Source organism: Rhamphochromis longiceps, linkage group LG3 (genome assembly GCF_057381845.1).
Source record: "Rhamphochromis longiceps isolate RC_006_pf linkage group LG3, R_longiceps_female_GT1.1, whole genome shotgun sequence".
In the NCBI taxonomy this organism is placed as follows: Eukaryota; Metazoa; Chordata; class Actinopteri; order Cichliformes; family Cichlidae; genus Rhamphochromis; species Rhamphochromis longiceps.
Window position 1 is genome coordinate 40030154 of NC_140559.1, and position 18332 is coordinate 40048485.

General features: G+C 41.7%; 1 protein-coding gene across 1 annotated transcript in view; it reads right to left on the bottom strand.

Annotated features, from left to right (window-relative positions):
- The window catches only part of LOC146674649 (Fc receptor-like protein 5), a 74924-nt gene that overhangs the window by 22252 nt on the left and 34340 nt on the right, over window positions 1-18332 (bottom strand). The window contains exons 13-14 of the mRNA XM_085401104.1: window positions 978-1277; window positions 217-477 (exon numbers count right to left, since the gene is read on the bottom strand). Of these exons, the coding sequence (XP_085257230.1) occupies window positions 217-477; window positions 978-1277 (561 nt within the window). The remainder of the gene's footprint in view (window positions 1-216; window positions 478-977; window positions 1278-18332) is intronic.

An 18332-nucleotide genomic window follows, 5' to 3' on the forward strand; every position in this document is an offset into this window, starting at 1 on the left:
GACACAATCACAAATATTGTTCCAGTCACATCAGCTGGTGCACACTTTGAGAAAAAGCTGACAAACAATAATAAGAACAGATTGTACAAATGTTCATCATGAAGATCTGATCTTGTATATTCAAACCTGTGTGTTTTTACCACATAATTACTGGGACAAATGTTCATGTGACACCTAAATGATTCAAATCCAAGTAGTAAATGTATAATAACATACTCTGTACAGTGATGTTGACTGCACTGCTGAACTCTCCTGATCCAGACTCACACCAGTACACTGCAGTATCTGACTTTGATGTGTTGATGTCACATGTGGATCCAGTCATTCTCCTACAGTCAGAGTACAGTCGGCCGTCCTCAGAGAACTTCCTCACTCTCCACTCAGTGAAGTTTCCCTCACAGGTCAGTGAGACAGAGTCAGAGGTGAAGTGTTGCACTCTGTCAGGACTCACTGTGAGAGACGCTGCTGAATGAACATCTGGAAACAACATGCAGTGAAGAGACAAAGCTCACAGATGTTAGGATTTTTTTTTTTTTTTTTTTTAATGGCAACAATTACCTATCTCCTTATCTGTCAGGGTTTTTCTCATATTTGTCAGAGCCGTTAACTAGTTAGCATTCTTTCTTTATCTTTTCTTTTTAAAATTTCGTATTTTTGGCTGTTTTATCTGTACATGCACTTTTATCTAAGTGAAAATAATTTCAATTAATAAACACAAAGCTTCTTACTTTTTTTTGATAGTGACAGTGTAGAGAGACAGGAAAGCAGGGAGAGTGAAATGGGAAGACAAGAAGCAAAGGGACACAGGTCGGACTGCTGCCTAGCCATACGGCATATAGGGTCGCCTACTTATTTCACTGAGCTAAACATTAAACAAGTTTTAAATAAAGACTTTAATCACAATCAGAAATGAAAAGATTCAATTCTCCTTTGGAGGTAAACAACAGCTGCACTGGTTACAATAGAAACAAGCTGACCTGCAGACCAGACAAACTTTGGTTGACTGTGATCAGTGTGATACTCTGGGTCTCCTCTTCCAGCTCTGCACACATATCCTGCTGTGTGTGTCTGTCCATGAATGATGTAGGAGTCCTGTGCAGTCCCACTGCCATCAGGTAGCAGCTCATAACTGGAGGATTTCTCTGATAGATCAGGAACAGCTTTATACCAGTAGAAGCTCCATCCTGCAGACGGATGTTCAACCTCACAGTTCAGAGTTACTGAGGCTCCAGGACTCAGCCATGATGGAGACACAGTGAGGACAGGACGGGGTTCATCTGTTCAACAAAGATTTTCTCTCAATCTTTCGTCTCTTAACTCTGAATTCAATGTCACTAAAATGTTGACTCACAAATATTTATGATGAACTTTAAGAGTGAGACTATCTAAACATGTCAAATATCTCAACATGTACTAATAAAAACACATTTTTACAAACTGTTTCTATTTCCAGGTTAAATGAACTATGACTCTACTTACTGTCAGAAACTTTCAGTGTGACTGAATCACTCCACTCTGTTGTTTTATGCTGTGAACTTTTCACTCTGCCCTTACAGCGATAGTTTCCACTGTTGGATGATGAAGCAGATCTAATCCTGTATTCATTTTGATTTGGAGCTTTTATCATGCTGTTTGTTTCCCACTCATAATCCCACTCAGTGTCTCCTCCATGGATCTCACATCTGACAGTGATCGTCTCTCCTCTGTATATCTCAGACCAGTTTGGATACAGAGTCACAACAGGTCTGATTGGGACTGTATTCAGGAAATGAACAAATGAATGACAAAAGGGGTCAATTTCCATCAGATACTTTTCATCAGGTAGTGATTTGGGGTTCATTAACTTTGAACTCACCAGTTTTCCTAATCCTGACTGACTGGCTGTCCTCTGTGTAGTAAACTGGGTTTCCTCTTCCTCCTCTGCACCTGTAGAGTCCTTCCTGTGAGACACTGATTTGTCCATTTGAGTGGAAAACTGCATCTTGTGTGGTCAGGGCTTCAGAGGATTTCTCATCTCTGTACCAGTAGTATTTCCATCCAGATGATGATGATGGGTTCATAGAGCAGGTCAGGGTCACACTGCCCCCTACTGGAACAGTTGTGTTATCAGCTCTCAGTTTGGCCTTTGGTTTATCTGCAGTTCAGTTTAGAAAAAGAACAAAAGTCAATGACTGAATCAAACCAGTTGAAATAACTTGGTGGAAATATGGAAATAATAAATATCAGATAACTTTAATGGTGAAGCTGCAACAAACTGTACAACTATCACACAAACACAACACTAATCTTTCATATTTAATTTGCTGCATTTCTAAGTTAAAAACACACATGAGGAACAATCAGTGGATTTAATGTTTCTTAGTGGATGTGGTGGAGCAGCTGAGACAGATCCAGCATTTGTTCTGCATTTCATCTTTCATGTATTAGAGCTGCACAGCAGAGAAGTTACTCTCATATGTTTTGTTCTCTTCACTGTGAATAAAAAGCTGCTGTTCAGGTTTTTGTTGTTGGAATAAAAACTAAACATTTTACTGACCAACATTAAAGACAGTTATAAAACTGTAAGAAAGAAGAAGTGCTTTTTCCTTATTTAGATACTCTGGATGAAAGATCTTACATGACACAGTCAGTGTGATGATATCACTCCACTCTGAGAAGAAATAGTCCCTCCTGCCCCGGCAGCTGTATCCTCCACTGTCAGACTCAGTAGCTCTGATGATTCTGTATTCATTGGATGTTGGAGGTGTGTTTAACTTGGCTGCTCTCCATTCATACGTCCACTGAGCTCCTTCACCTCCCTGAATCTCACATCTGACAGTGACTGTCTCACCGCTGTATATCTGAGTCCAGGATGGCTGCAGGGTCACAGTGGGCTTACTGGGAACTGTTCACAGGAAAATATCCAGTTAGAGACAAATAGAAACATGAAGATAAAAAAATTAGATGGAATAAATTCTTATATTTGTCAGGAGGTGTCTCTCATTTCAGGGTTATTAAACTCACAGTTGTTGAATGAAATTGTTAGCACAGAACACAAAATGACATCTCTCAGTTTGGCAGAAATAAAATTATTTATCTCACGAGTTTCTGTAACTGTGACGTCACTGCTGTCCTCTGTGTAGTAAACTGGATCTCCTCTCCCTCCTCTGCAGTGGTACAGACCTCCTTGTGAGTCACTAATAACTCTGTTTGCTTCATTTCCTCTCATGAGCTGAGCTTTAGAAGAGACTGAATCACGTCTGAACCAGTCAAACTTCCAGCCAGCAGAGCCCTCCACAGAGCAGCTCAGTGTCACACTGCCCCCTGCTGGTATGATTGAACGTTGTGCTGTCAGTGTGGCTCTGGGTTTACTTGCTGTTGAAGAAACAGGAAAACATACATCATGTTATCATTTAGTTCAGGGAAAATAACAATAAGAAAATTAATTAATTAATAAGAAAATAAATATTAAAACTTCAAATACCAGTTCAGTTTTGAATGAACACCAATAAGTAGTAGACAAATGTAAACATGAAAACATTAAATGTCACTATGAATCATGGTCCAACTCACATGAAACTGTCAGTCTGAAGGCATCACTCCATCCTGTTAAGAGATAGTCACTGCTACCCCGACATCTGTAGTCTCCACTGTGGGACACTGAAACTGTGCTGATCCTGTATTCACTGGATGTTGGAGGGCTGTTTGTGTTGGGTGCTGTCCATTCATATTTCCACACCTTTCCTTCACCTCCCTGAATCTCACATCTGAGAGTGATTGTCTCACCAGTGAATATCTGAGACCAGCTGTGCTGCAGTTTCACTGTGATCCTGTTACGAACTGAGAAAAACAAAGACATCACTGTTTCCAGCAGCAGCTTATTATCATAATTATTTGAATGATTAGTGTTAGAATTAATTTCAGTGTGCAGACTACGTGTTGGTTGCAATGATAAAAAGTCAGTGTAATGAGGTTTACTCTGTCCTTTCAGGCAAATTCTTGCATTGATGTAAACGAGGTTCTGATGATGCAGATGTTAATAATGCAGTGTCCAACCTAACAGCCCCAGGTCAGTGTCTGAGTTTTACTGCAAAAAACCTTTATATTTATAATTGTAAATATTAAAGCATTTGTATTAATATTTTGTATTACTTTATTTTAAATTGGAAAAATAATGTAATGAAAGCCTTGGTATAAATATGGTCATGGTACAGCCCACGCCCCCCTTTAGACTCCTCCCTTCTTGTTGCAGTTATCACTGGTATAAAATGTTGGAGAGCTGCCGTGAGCCTTCTGTGAGCTGCCTGATTTAAACATGACACCAGGCAAGTTAACAGTTCATCTGCCCTCGGGAAGGAGACAATGTTATTTTCTGTGTTAAATAAAACTGTCAACATTGATTGTATTACACCTGTCATTACGCATGAAGGGGCGTTCTAATACCCAGATTTCACAAAACTATGTTTTTTGTGATGAGATCTGAGGCTGTCTGCATACAGTGTCCATCTCCCACGTGTGTGATCATTAAAATCATCGTTTGACTTAACCCGGCCGGACCAGTGTTGTTATTGTGGTTTTTCCTCTTGTATCCATCCCCAATTTTTGAACTCGTAACACTGTGCAAAATAAACAGCCGTGGATGGAGCAGCTAAAAAGTTCACTTTTCCTCAAGTCAGAGTTTATTGATCAGGTGATGAAGGACTTCTGAGCTTTTTCCCAGGAAAGGTTTTAATGGTGAAGACAGGGACAGCGCTCCTGTTTTACACACTAGAAACACATTTTCTTTCACTCAGCTTGAGCTCACCGTCTCTGGAACAGCTCCACCTCTTTGCTCCATGTGTGCAGACTGACTGCATGTTAAACTGTGTCAGCATCATCATCACTGCTGCTGTTTTTTATGAGTGTTTTTGTTGGAAAACTGGGTCTGCATGCGTTCAGTGTTGTCATACTTTTTATCAACAGGCGTGCTTCTTAATATGTTTCTATTGCAGGTCTATTTATAGATGCAAATGTGGGTGAAACACTCGAGTTCACATGGTGACGACTGAACTCTACAGAGCTGTTTGTTAAACGAAGCATCAAAGCAAAAAACTGAAAGCTTTTTTATAATCGTTTTATGAGAATTACTCGATGAATAGTTGCAGCCGTAGTGCTCGAGTACTTTGACATTTTGATAAGCTGTAGTTGACTGTGTGTGTGTTGGTTTCTCTGTGAGCTGATTGGAAATGTCAAAGCAAAATGACTTCTATGAAAACATGTCAACGTCAAAGTTTAAACTATATTAAATTTTAAATCTTAAAGAAAGCAGATTTGGCAACCTGAAATAAATGTGCTGTTGTCACAGCCCTGGCTCTGGTGACCCACTGTTTGTTTTTTGGTTTACGTTATATTCAGCCTCAGCCTCCCTGGGAAAGTCTATGCCAGGGTGCTGGAAAGGAGAGTTCGTCTGTTAGTCGAACCTCGGATACAGGAGGAACAATGCGGTTTTCGTCCTGGTCGCAGAACACTGGACCAGCTCTTTATCCTCTCCAGGATACTTGAGGGTGCATGGGAGTTTGCCCAACCAGTCTACATGTGTTTTGTGGACTTGGAGAAGGCATTCGACCGTGTCCCTCGGGGTGTCCTGTGGGAGGTGTTGCGGGAGTATGGGGTGTCTGGCCCATTGCTACGGGCCATTCGATCCCTATACAACCATTGCAAGAGCTTGGTTCACATTGCCGGAAATAAGTCGGACTCGTTCCCGGTGGGTGATGGGCTCCGCCAGGGCTGCCCTTTGTCTCCGGTTCTGTTCATAATTTTTATGGACAGGATTTCTAGGCGCAGCCAAGTGGCGGAGGGCTTTCGCTTTGGTGGCCTCAGAATCTCATCTCTGATTTTTGCGGATGATGTGGTTCTGTTGGCTTCATCGGGTGAGGGCCTCCAGCTCGCACTGGAACGGTTCGCAGCCGAGTGTGAAGCAGCGGGAATGAGGATCAGCACCTCCAAATCTGAGGCCATGGTTCTCAGCCGGAAAAGGGTGGAGTCCCCACTCCGGGTCGGGGATGAGTTCCTGCCCCAAGTGGAGGAGTTCAAGTATCTCGGGGTCTTGTTCGCGAGTGATGGGAGAAGGGAGCCGGAGATCGACAGGCGGATTGGGGCTGCAGCTGCAGTAATGCAGACGCTGCACCGGTCCGTCGTGGTGAAGAGGGAGCTGAGTGTAAAAGCGAAGCTCTCAATTTACCGGTCGATCTACGTCCCTACCCTCACCTATGGCCACGAGCTGTGGGTAGTGACCGAAAGAACGAGATCGCGGATACAAGCGGCGGAAATGAGCTTCCTCCGAAGGGTGGCTGGCCTCTCCCTTAGAGATAGGGTGAGAAGTTCGGCCATCCGGTAGGGGCTCAGAGTAGAGCAGCTGCTGCTCCACATCGAAAGGAGCCAGCTGGGGTGGTTCGGGCATCTGACAAGGATGCCCCCTGGGCACCTCCTGGGTGAGGTGTTCCAGGCATGTCCCACCGGGAGGAGGCCCCGGGGCAGACCCAGGACACGCTGGAGAGATTATATCTCTCGGCTGGCCTGGGAACGCCTTGGTATTCCCCCGGATAAGCTGGAGGAGGTGGCTGGGGAGAGGGAGGTCTGGGCCTCTTTGCTTAGGCTGCTGCCCCCGTGACCCGGCCTCGGATAAAGCGGATGGAGATGGATGGATATATTCTTTGAATTATTGTTTTCTGGGATTTTTCGTATTTATAGTTTCTGGTTTCCTGTTCTGTTCTTTGCCGTTCGCTGTGTTCTTGCTGTCATGTCTCTAGTGAAGGTTTTGTTCTGTATCCTTGTTTTCCTTTTGTCTCCATGTGTTAAATGCTTGTCTTGTTTCTCTGTCTCTACGTCTTCCCTGTGTTTCATGTCTCAGTGTCTATTCTGCATCTTTATGAATGTCATGCTACATGTTTTTTGGTTTTTTTGATAGCCCGTCCTGTGTGCAGTGTGTCTAGTTTTGCTTTCCTCTTGCCTCATTATCTCTAATTATTCCCAGCTGTGCTTCCTTCCTGTTTCTCACTCCCTCATTAGTGCCTGTGTATTTAAGATCAGTGTTTTCCTCTGTTTCTTGCTGGTTTGTGTGTCTGTTATCCCACCTGTCTTTCTGCATTCCAGGCTCCCTGTTCCATATCTCAGGTCTTTATGTGTCATGTACTGGGTTTATGTCCCAGGTTTTTTGTTTCTTTGTATGGGGTGGCTGTAGCTCAGATGGCAGTCACTAACCAGAAGGTCGGTGGTTCGATCCCAGGCTGGCTGCATGCCAAATATCAAGATACTAACCCCATGTTTGCCTACTGGTGGTGGTCAGAGGGCCCGGTGGCGCCAGTGTCCGGCAGCCTCGCCTCTGTCAGTGCGCCCCAGGGTGGCTGTGGCTACAATGTAGCTTGCCGTCACCTGTGTGTGAATGGGTGCATGACTGAATGTCGTGTAAAGCGCTTTGGGGTCCTTAGGGACTGAGTACATGCAGGCCATTTTGTATGATTTTTAGTTTTCCCAGTTTAGGCATTTCTTTTGTCCCTGCACTGCTTCTGTTTGTATCTCACGACTGTAAATACAGCTCTCTCCCAATAAGTCATTTTCAGTGCCTGCTCTTCGGTCCTTTCTCTCACCTTCCACACCACTGCTGTTGCAGCCTTGAGAGTTATATAAAATTTCCTGTTCAGATCAATAACATTATTATCATCGCTGATTACTCTTGATTTGTTTTCAGTAACAGAGATTTTTAAGTATTTTATTTTAAAAATAATTATTTTGCATTAAAAATCTGCAATCATGATAATAAGACGGAACTATCTCATAATGAGTCTGGGTTTTAAACTTTAGACTTCATTTTTTACTCTAAATGGGGTGCTTAAACTCACGAGTTTTTCTAACTGTGACGTCACTGCTGTCCTCTGTGTAGTAAACTGGATCTCCTCTCCCTCCTCTGCAGTGGTACAGACCTCCTTGTGAGACATGAATAACTGTTTTTCCTTCATTTCCTCTCATGAGCTGAGCTTTAGAAGAGACTGAATCACGTCTGAACCAGTCAAACTTCCAGCCAGCAGAGCCCTCCACAGAGCAGCTCAGTGTCACACTGCCCCCTGCTGGTATGACTGAACGTTGTGCTGTCAGTGTGGCTCTGGGTTTACTTGCTGTTGAAGAAACAGGAAAACATACATCATGTTATCATTTAGTTCAGGGAAAATAACAATAAGAAAATTAATTAATTAACAACAGAATAAATATTTAAACTTCAAATACCAGTTCGGTTTTGAATGAACACCAATGAGTAGTAGACAGATGAAAACATTAAATGTCAGCATGAATCATGGTCCAACTCACATGAAACTGTCAGTCTGAAGGCATCACTCCATCCTGTTAAGAGATAGTCACTGCTACCCCGACATCTGTAGTCTCCACTGTGGGACACTGAAACTCTGCTGGTCCTGTATTCACTGGATGTTGGAGGGCTGTTTGTGTTGGGTGCTGTCCATTCATATTTCCACACCTTTCCTTCACCTCCCTGAATCCCACATCTGAGAGTGATTGTCTCACCAGTGAATATCTGAGACCAGCTGGGATGCAGTTTCACAGCAGCCAGAACTGTTCAACAAACAAATATTGTTAAAAAAAAAAAAATACAAAAAGTTGTTTTCAGCAGCAGGTTTTATCATAATTATGTGAATAAATGCTGATTTGTCTTTAAAGATACCTCAAATACAACAAAAACAATAATAATAATAATAACAGAATTTTTTTTGAGTTCAAGTGAAATGTTTAAACTCACCAGTTTTCTTAATTGTGACTGAGTCACTTTCTGTAATGATGATAATTTTCCCTTCAGCCCTGCAGGTGTACGTGCCTCCTTCAGACACAGATCGTTCTGCCTGATTCACCAGTTATTATGGACTTTTCTTCAGATGACGTTTGTCTGAACCACTCATATTGTAAGTCAGCAGATTCCTTCACATCACAGGTCAGTGTCACACTGCCCCCTGCTGGTATAGTCGTACTGTCTGCTGTTAGTACGGGCTTGTCATGTACTGTAAGTCGGACATATGACAAACCAAGAAAATTAACGTCAATGCATGTTTGATGAGAATGAAGAAAAAAGGGGAAATTTATTTAATGGCTTTTTCAGCCATATATTTTTCCAACCAACATTCATCAGTCCAGTAAGTAACAATAGGCGATAAATACACACAGGTGACTTTTTGATGGGCCGAGCAACTAATCATGCACGGACTGATTTGTGCATTTAGAACACAGAAGAAGTCTAAACATGAAGGAACTAGTTGGCAAAAAAATACAAAGTGGCTGCTGCATTTGGGCACTCTGACGAGAGTGTATTTGCTTGCAGCTGGAAGAAAATGCTGTTAAAACAGCCCTGTTATTTTTTTCTCCTGTTGACTGCTTCTCTTAGCTTTAACCAACATTATTAGCAAACTTACTCATGGGGAGATAAATAAATCGTTCTTGTAAAAACGACCAGTGTCAGCCTCAGCCTGTCGTCGATGGTCGATAAATACTCGCCCAACCTTAGTGTCAGGGCTCTGTGTGCGGGCAGGCGGAGAGGAGGATCCAAACGCAGAACTCAGACACTAACGTGAAACCCAAAAACCTCAGCTTTATTGCTGGTATGAAAACAAAACATGAAGTGACCACTGAAACCGGAGAACAGGAACACACAGGCATAATCTGAGGGTACGACGCAACACTGCATATGGGAAAACACAGGGCTTAAATACACAGGGTAGTAATGAGGGAATAGGCTACAGAAGGGAGACACAGCTGGGGGAGATCAGGGCTAACGAGACGGGGGAGCTAAGCTGCACACACTAACCTAAGACAAAGACTTTCACAATAAGACAGGAAACAAGAAGTACTAAACCAGATGCAGACATGACACTGAGAGACAGACTAGACACTGAACAGAAACTGCAATACACATGAGAACCCAAAACCTAAGAACTGATCCCTCACCAAGAATAACAGAAACAGATCCATAATGATAATAATAAACAAAGCACCAGAACATCAGAAAACAATCCATAATGCAAAAATAAACCAAACATGATAAACTCAAAATACTGGGTCCAACGGACCCAGAACCGTGACACTTAGTTTACATGAATGATCTTTTTTCTTTGCGCCACCTGCTCTACGGTGTACATTTTAGGACATTGTCAGGTCTCAAGAAAAAAGGTGCCAGGTATCAGACAAAAAATTGTCAGGTCTCAGTTCTCAAGAAGAAAGTTGTCAGGTATCAGAACACAAGGTACCATACAGAGAGAAAATCTTCCTGCAGGTGGCGGTGTTGTCATGTCCCACCCAATGACTGTATAAAAGATGGACGACATGACAGCTCCCCAAAAATTAAGCAAAAACGTCTCTATCGCCCCCTGGTGTCTGGCTGCAGTATATACGTCATAAACCCCACCTCCCCCACGTTAGCGGATGGGACTGGGGTCAGACTAAAATAAATTTATTCTCCTCAGATAATTTTTTTCCAAAGATTCTTTGTTTTGTTATCAATAGTTCTCATCACGCTTATTGATGTTCAAGGGGTCTCCTCTCCCATAAGTTTGATTATCAGGTTACTGATTTTACAAAAATTTTAATAAACAACAACAACAACACAAACAATAATAAAAATAACAGAAAAAATGTTTGAGTTCAAGTGAAATGTTTAAACTCACCAGTTTTCTTAATTGTGACTGAGTCACTTTCTGTAATGATGATAATTTTCCCTTCAGCCCTGCAGGTGTACGTGCCTCCTTCAGACACAGAGATCGTTCTGCCCGATTCACCAGTTATTATGGACTTTTCTTCAGATGACGTTTGTCTGAACCACTCATATTTTAAGTCAGCAGATTCCTTCACATCACAGGTCAGTGTCACACTGCCCCCTGCTGGTATGGTTGTGCTGTCTGCTGTTAGTACGGGCTTGTCATGTACTGTAAGTCGGACATACGATAAACCAAGAAAATTAACGTCAATGCATGTTTGATGAGAATGAAGAAAAAATGGGAAATTTATTTAATGGCTTTTTCAGCCATATATTTTTCCAACCAACATTCATCAGTCCAGTAAGTAACAATAGGCGATAAATACACACAGGTGACTTTTTGATGGGCCGAGCAACTAATCATGCACGGACTGATTTGTGCATTTAGGACACAGAAGAAGTCTAAACATAGAGGAACTAGTTGGCAAAAAAATACAAAGTGGCTGCTGCATTTGGGCACACTGATGTGAGTGTATTTGCTTACAGCTGGAAGAAGATGCTGTTAAAACAGCCCTGTTATTTTTTTCTCCTGTTGACTGCTTCTCTTAGCTTTAACCAACATTATTAGCAAACTTACTCATGGGCAGATAAATAAATCGCTCTTGTAAAAACGACCAGTGTCAGCCTCAGCCTGTCGTCGATGGTCGATAAATACTCGCCCAACCTTAGTTTACATGAATGATCTTTTTCATTGCGTGCTCATTTATCTGCTGTTTCATAACAACTCTGTTAAACTCTCAAAATACAAAGTCTCAGTGTTGTAAAAGATGTCAACAAATGTATTTTCCAACAGTCAAAACCAAACTGAAAAACAAAACAATTTCTTTCATAAAAATATGAACCTGAATGATCTTTTTTCTTTGCGCCACCTGCTCAATGTGAAATGTGGTTTGATAGCTTTAATAAAACAAAGGGTAAAGGGTCTTGCAACTTTCAGGTTACTGATTTTACAAATATTTTAATAAACAACAACAACAAACAATTGGCCAAAAACACCAAATATAAAATAGTAAGCTGCCTGGAAACAGCTGGATCATTGTTAGAGGTTTTAGAGGGTTTTAACTGTTGGTGGGAAGATAATTGTTTTCTTGATGTCCTGTTTAAACAGACGTATAAATGAAAACAGGAAACTTCAGTTTGAATTGTAGATAAACTCACATGGGCTGCAGTTTCACAGCAGCCAAGACTGTTCAACAAATATTGTTAAAAAAAGAAACAACAACAAAACAGGGAACAAAAAAAAGATAATACAAAAAGTTGTTTCCAGCAGCAGGTTTTATCATAATTATGTGAATAAATGCTGATTTGTCTTTAAAAATACCTCAAATACAACAAAAACAATAATAATAATAATAACATAATTTTTTTTTAGTTCAAGTGAAATGTTTAAACTCACCAGTTTTCTTAATTGTGACTGAGTCACTTTCTGTAATGATGATAATTTCCCCTTCAGCCCTGCAGGTGTACGTGCCTCCTTCAGACACAGAGATCGTTCTGCCCGATTCACCAGTTATTATGGACTTTTCTTCAGATGACGTTTGTCTGAACCACTCATATTTTAAGTCAGCAGATTCCTTCACATCACAGGTCAGTGTCACACTGCCCCCTGCTGGTATAGTTGTACTGTCTGCTGTTAGTACGGGCTTGTCATGTACTGTAAGTTAGAAATACAAAAAAAAAAAAAAAAAAAAAAAAATCCCCCCAAAACAAGAGAACTATTGTCACTGCAGGTTTAGTGAGAATTTTAAAAAGGCCATTATGTTTTACTAGATTTGTAGTTCTGCATCTGTTCACCACCACAGTCAATTGCAAATCAAATAATTAATGTGACTGAAGTGCAGACTTTAAGCTTTTACTCAATGAGTTTTACAAAAAATAAATAAATCATGAATTGTTTTAGAATAACAGCCATTTCTAACCACAGTTAGTTCAGTGGAAGCAGAACTAAACTCAAAACAGCTTTACTGATGAAACTTCACATGAAAACCGAAAACCCAGAGAGGGCTGAGTGCAAAAAACTCGGATACTAACCAAGAAATACAGAACAAACAGGGAAAATAACTATGAGACAAATCACGACAAAGGCTGAAGTACACACATGTACTGTAGTGGCGAATTTCTCTACCAAGCTTTGAAAACATAATTTTTCCACTTCTTAATGTGAGATGTTCAGATTTATTTCTGACTCGTACATACAAACAAACGATTTGCTGCTTCAGTCCACATTTCCATTGCCATCCTGGCTCATTCTAACCTGCTACCACACATGTGATCTAATGTTTTCTTACCCAACACATTAAACTAAACTAAACTAATATTTTCTTTAGATTGGCTCTAACATGTAGTAATCAGGGAACTAAATCAGGGAGACAAGACAGAGGGAAGAAACACCTGAAAACAAGACACGGGACAAGGGACTGTCAAAATAAAACAGGAAGCATAAACACTGAAGCAGAGACTAAGACACAAACTTGACCCAGACAAAAGGTAAACAAACATGAAGACAAGTCTGACTAAGCACAGGAGATCTAACAGAAACACAGACTAGACTCAGGGAACACAGGAGGATGGGAAACAAGCTTGAAGGATAACTGAAAAGATAACTATACACACAGAATATGAATGAAAACATAATTTAAGAATAAGTTTAATATTAGAAAAACTAAAAACTGAAAAACTACAACAAACCAAGTGAAACAGAGAATATCAAACAGATGCTGAGAGTCCAAAACTGAAATGCTTGGTCCAAAACCCAGGATCATGACAGATACAGATCGATACTGTTCAGATTTTATAAACAGGAAGAAAAGAAAAAAAATCTTACCTTCAGAATTTCCATAGAAGAGTGTGCTGAGCCCTAAAATCAAGATTGAAACATCATCCAACTCTTTGAAAAATGTGCATTTTCAGTTGATGTTCATCCTCAAATCAGTTTCTGAGCTCATAAACTATAGACTTTAAATGTAAAACAGCAGTGTATCCCACACAATGTTAAAATGAGCCAAGTCAGCACCAATCACATTCTTAGACAAACTGTTTCACCTCCTCGTGATATTTAAATAGTTTCTTTAATCAGTAACATGCAAACAGAGAAAGTCCGTGATGTACTTACAGAATAACTCCAGCACGCAGAGCAAAGAGCGTCTCATCCTCACATCCAGCTCTGCTGCTTTAACTGTTTTACTTTGTACTAAAAATTAAGCAGAAGAAAGAGATGTTGTTATTTATATAGATACGAGTGTAACTTCTTCTTCTGACTCTTTCTGCTTCCTTCCTTTTCACACTGAGCTCAAACAGCAGTTGTATCTTCGACTGCAGCAGTTCCTGTATATTCAGAACAGATTAGCTTGTTTCTTGTGTGGTTCCATTTTTGTTTTCTATTCAAACCTGTTCTGTTACTAAACCCAAAGTTGTTCTGACTTGAAGGAACTGAAACTCAACCTTTCTGATAATTAGAAGATTCTAGCTGCTCTGCCTCCTCAGCTACAGCCATCCCAATGACTCCAGCACTGTTACATTAATTAAAGATAATTTATTGTAAAAGTTGATGTTTAACTTTGGTTTTAAGTCCTGTAGCAACAGTAACTTGAGTGAATGATGCAGACTGAGCAGTTATACAAAGCACAGCAACAACCATGCATTGCTTTATTGTGTTAAACAGTTTTATTTGACTGAACTTCCTGTTCCCCGTTTACACATAAAGAGGTGTAATAGCTGCCACATACTCACTAGAGCTAATGTGTGAGCAGACAGTAAATTCACTTTGGCCATGCCCACACTAAGGCTACGTCCACACTAGCCTGGATAAATTTTAAAACTGTGTTTTCGTCTGAAAACGCTCCGCGTCCACACTATTGTTTTCATGCGTTTTCACTGAGTTGTTCATCTACACTGAAACGGCCAAAAACACTTACGTTCCAGTACTGCGCATGCGTGAAAAGCAAGACATTTCTGTCTCCCACTTATTTACTTTCCAGCTCTTTGAAACGTCGCGGCAAACTGAGGCCCAGCACAGAGGAAAAGCACAGAGTTTTTTAAATGGACTAATAATGAGGTGGAGCTGTTGCTGCTGCGAGTAACACAAAAGTACAAAGTTGCAAGAGCAAGTGAGAATTAAAGAATTTGAACAAAAGCTATCACACTGCGACGCGAAAACTATATTTTTAAATGTATCCGCTTTGGAGAGCGTTTTCAAAAAGCTCAGATTTCCTTGGCTGAAAACGCCGTCAAGGATGCTCTCCTGGATGGGGATGGAACACAAAAACAACTTTTTCTCTCACTTTTGGCCTTCCGTCCACACTGAGATGGCCTTTTTGGTCAAGAAAAATTGAAAACACTCTCCAAAGTGGATAAATTTGAAAAACGCGGTTTTCGCGGCACAGTGCGGTCGACGTAAACTGAGACTTTTTAAAACGATGACGCGTTTTAGTCATGTGATTGTCACGGCTGGCGGAGGGAGCCGTGTGGTGTGGAGGAAAAGGAGGACCCAAAATGCAGCAAACTGATGATACGAGTGACGTTTTATTTACAGGGTGGTAGTGGCAAAAACAGGCAATGAAGCACGAGTAATTACAAACGGAAACCTAAACTGGGAGAAACTAAGTGACAAACCTGGGACCATACAAAGGGGTGCGGGACAGAGAGACGCAGAGACAGGAACACCATAGAACGCAGATGAATGTAGATTAACGCAGTGATACATGGATGAACGCAGACGAGCCGACCACAAACACAGACCGACACCCACTAAATATACACACACAAGGTAATCAGGTAATCGCAGACAGGAGGGAAGAACAGCTGATCTGAATACACATGATGACTGGAGGACACAAGCTGAACACAATGACAACAGACACAGACTTTCAGAACAAAACAGGAAATCTAGAACCCGAACCGGACACAAGGGGGGAGGACACAGAATAACTAGACAGAGGGAAATAATCACAAAACAAAACGCTGGGTCAACGACCCAGGACCATGACAGTGATGCTGTCATGTGATCAATTAAACTAAGCTAGCGGAGGGCATTTTGTTTGCTCTCAGTTTTGACAGCCCTATTAAAGATTAATATCTGTTTGTACATGCTCCAGATAGCTTTTCTTCAAATTGTCTGTGAAGGTTCTCAGTCATCCAGGTCATCGTAGTCAAAGGAGCTTGCAAAGAAAAGCGTCTGGACTTCTTTAAGTTGCTTGAAGACGTTTCACCTCTCATCCGAGAAGCTTCTTCAGTTCTAACGTCAAATGGTGGAGAGTCCCAGATATAAACCTAGTGGGAGTGACCCCCCACAGAGGGACAAAAGGACCCCCTGATGATCCTCTAATCGCCTGAGCCAAGGTGGGAAACTGGGCGTGGGTCCCAATCAGCCAGAGTTTCGGGTGTGTTCATTGTGAAACCTGGCCCCACCTTATCATGCGAATTCCTGAGGTCAGATGGCCCAGGATGTGAGTGGGCGTTAAGGCGTCTGGGAAGGGATCTCAAAACTGGATTATAGATGGCAGAGAGTTGGTGTCGTAAACCACCGCCTCTGTTCAAAGATGGTCGCTCACAGTGGACATAGATGGCTTCTTTCACTCCTCTTTCAAACCATCTGTCCTGTCTGTCCAAAATGTGAACATTGGCATCCTCGAAAGAGTGTCCTTTATCCTTAAGATGCAGATGGACTGCTGAGTCTTGTCCTGTGGAGGTGGCTCTTCTGTGTTGTGCCATGCGCTTGTGAAGTGGCTGTTTGGTCTCTCCAATGTAGAGGTCTGAGCATTCCTCGCTGCACTGTACAGCATACACCACATTGTTAAGTTTGTGTTTTGGCGTTTTGTCTTTCGGGTGAACCAGTTTCTGTCTGAGCGTGTTGCTGGGTCTGAAATACACTGGGATGTCATGCTTGGAGAAAACTCTCCTGAGTTTCTCTGATACACCGGCTACATAGGGGATGACAATGTTGTTGCGTCTGTCCTTCTTATCCTCCCTCGCTGGTGTCTGGTCTTCTTTTCTGTGCCTCTTTGCTGACTTTAAGAACGCCCATTTAGGATAGCCGCACATTTTGAGTGCTTCCTTTACATGTGTGTGTTCCTTCTTTTTCCCTTCAGGCTTAGAGGGAACACGTTCTGCCCGGTGGTGTAGGGTCCTGATTACTCTAAGTTTGTGTTCCAGAGGGTGATGGGAGTCAAAGAGGAGGTACTGGTCCGTGTGTGTGGGCTTCCGGTAAACTTCGATGTTGAGGTTGCCGTTCTCTTCAATGTGCACAGCGCAGTCCAGGAAAGGCAGACAGTTGTCCTTTGTGTCTTCCCTTTTCTTCAAATTCTTTAATTCTCACTTGCTTTTGCAATTTTGTACTTTTGTGTTATTCGCAGCAACAACTCCACCTCATTGTTAGTCCATTTTGACGCGACCTTTCAAAGAGCCGGAAAGTAAATAAACAGCAGACAGAAATAACAACAGGTCAAAGTGTAGACATAGCCTCTGATACCAAAAGTAGTCACTTGTCTGCTTTTACACACATATAAACATGAGTGATATCCCATTCTTAAACCATAGGGTTTAATAAGATGTCGGCCTCAGATCGTCGTCTGCACTTCAAGGTCAGATGAACGATGCCAATGAGGATGCCAGTCTTCACATTTTGGACAGACGAGACAGATCGTTTGAAACAGGACATCTATGTCACCGTGAACGACCATCTTTGAACAGAGAGGATGGCTTATGACACCAACCATCTGCCACCTACAATCTAGTTTTGAGATCCCTTCCCATATGCCCAGGCACATCTTGCATTAGGTGACGATAGCTCACATGAAATTCTGAGGCAAGGTCACACAATTTTATGGTTTACCCAAAACCTCTGGCGATAGTGATCCACGCCTTTTTTCACACCTTGAGTCACATGATTAATAGTGGGCCAACGACCCTGTTAAGCAACAACCTGCATTAGGGTGTAAATACCCAGGACTCCACCATTTGGTTTTAGAATTTAAGAAGCTGGAACAGCTGAATTCAGTGATCTGGATGTGAGTGAATACTTTTGGCCATATATATAATATCACACTGTGAAACTTTAAAAAAATAATCTGAATGCACATCTTGTACAATCTAAAATATACTTGGTAACTAAATACATGTGTCCATCCATTCGCTTCCGCTTATCCTTTTCAGGGTCGCAGGGGGTGATGGAGCCTATCCCAGGTGGGGAACACCCTGAACAGGTCACCAGTCTGTTGCAGGGGTAACACACACAGACAGACAGCCAGTCGCACATTCACAATCTAAATGGGCAATTTAGATTTTTCAATTAACCACAGAATGCATGTCTTTAGACTGTGGGAGGGAGCCAGAGAACCTGGGGAGAGCCCACACAAACATGGGGAAAACATGCAAACTCCACACAGAAAGACCCCGGCCTGATGGTGGAATTGAAGTCAGGATCTTCTTACTGTGAGGCAACAGTGCTAACCACTGTGCTGCCATATGCCCACATATATGACATACATAGACATACATAACATATTACATATTTAGCAAGATGCTTTTAACATAACTGAGAGAGGAAAGAGGAAGTGGATAATCAATAAAA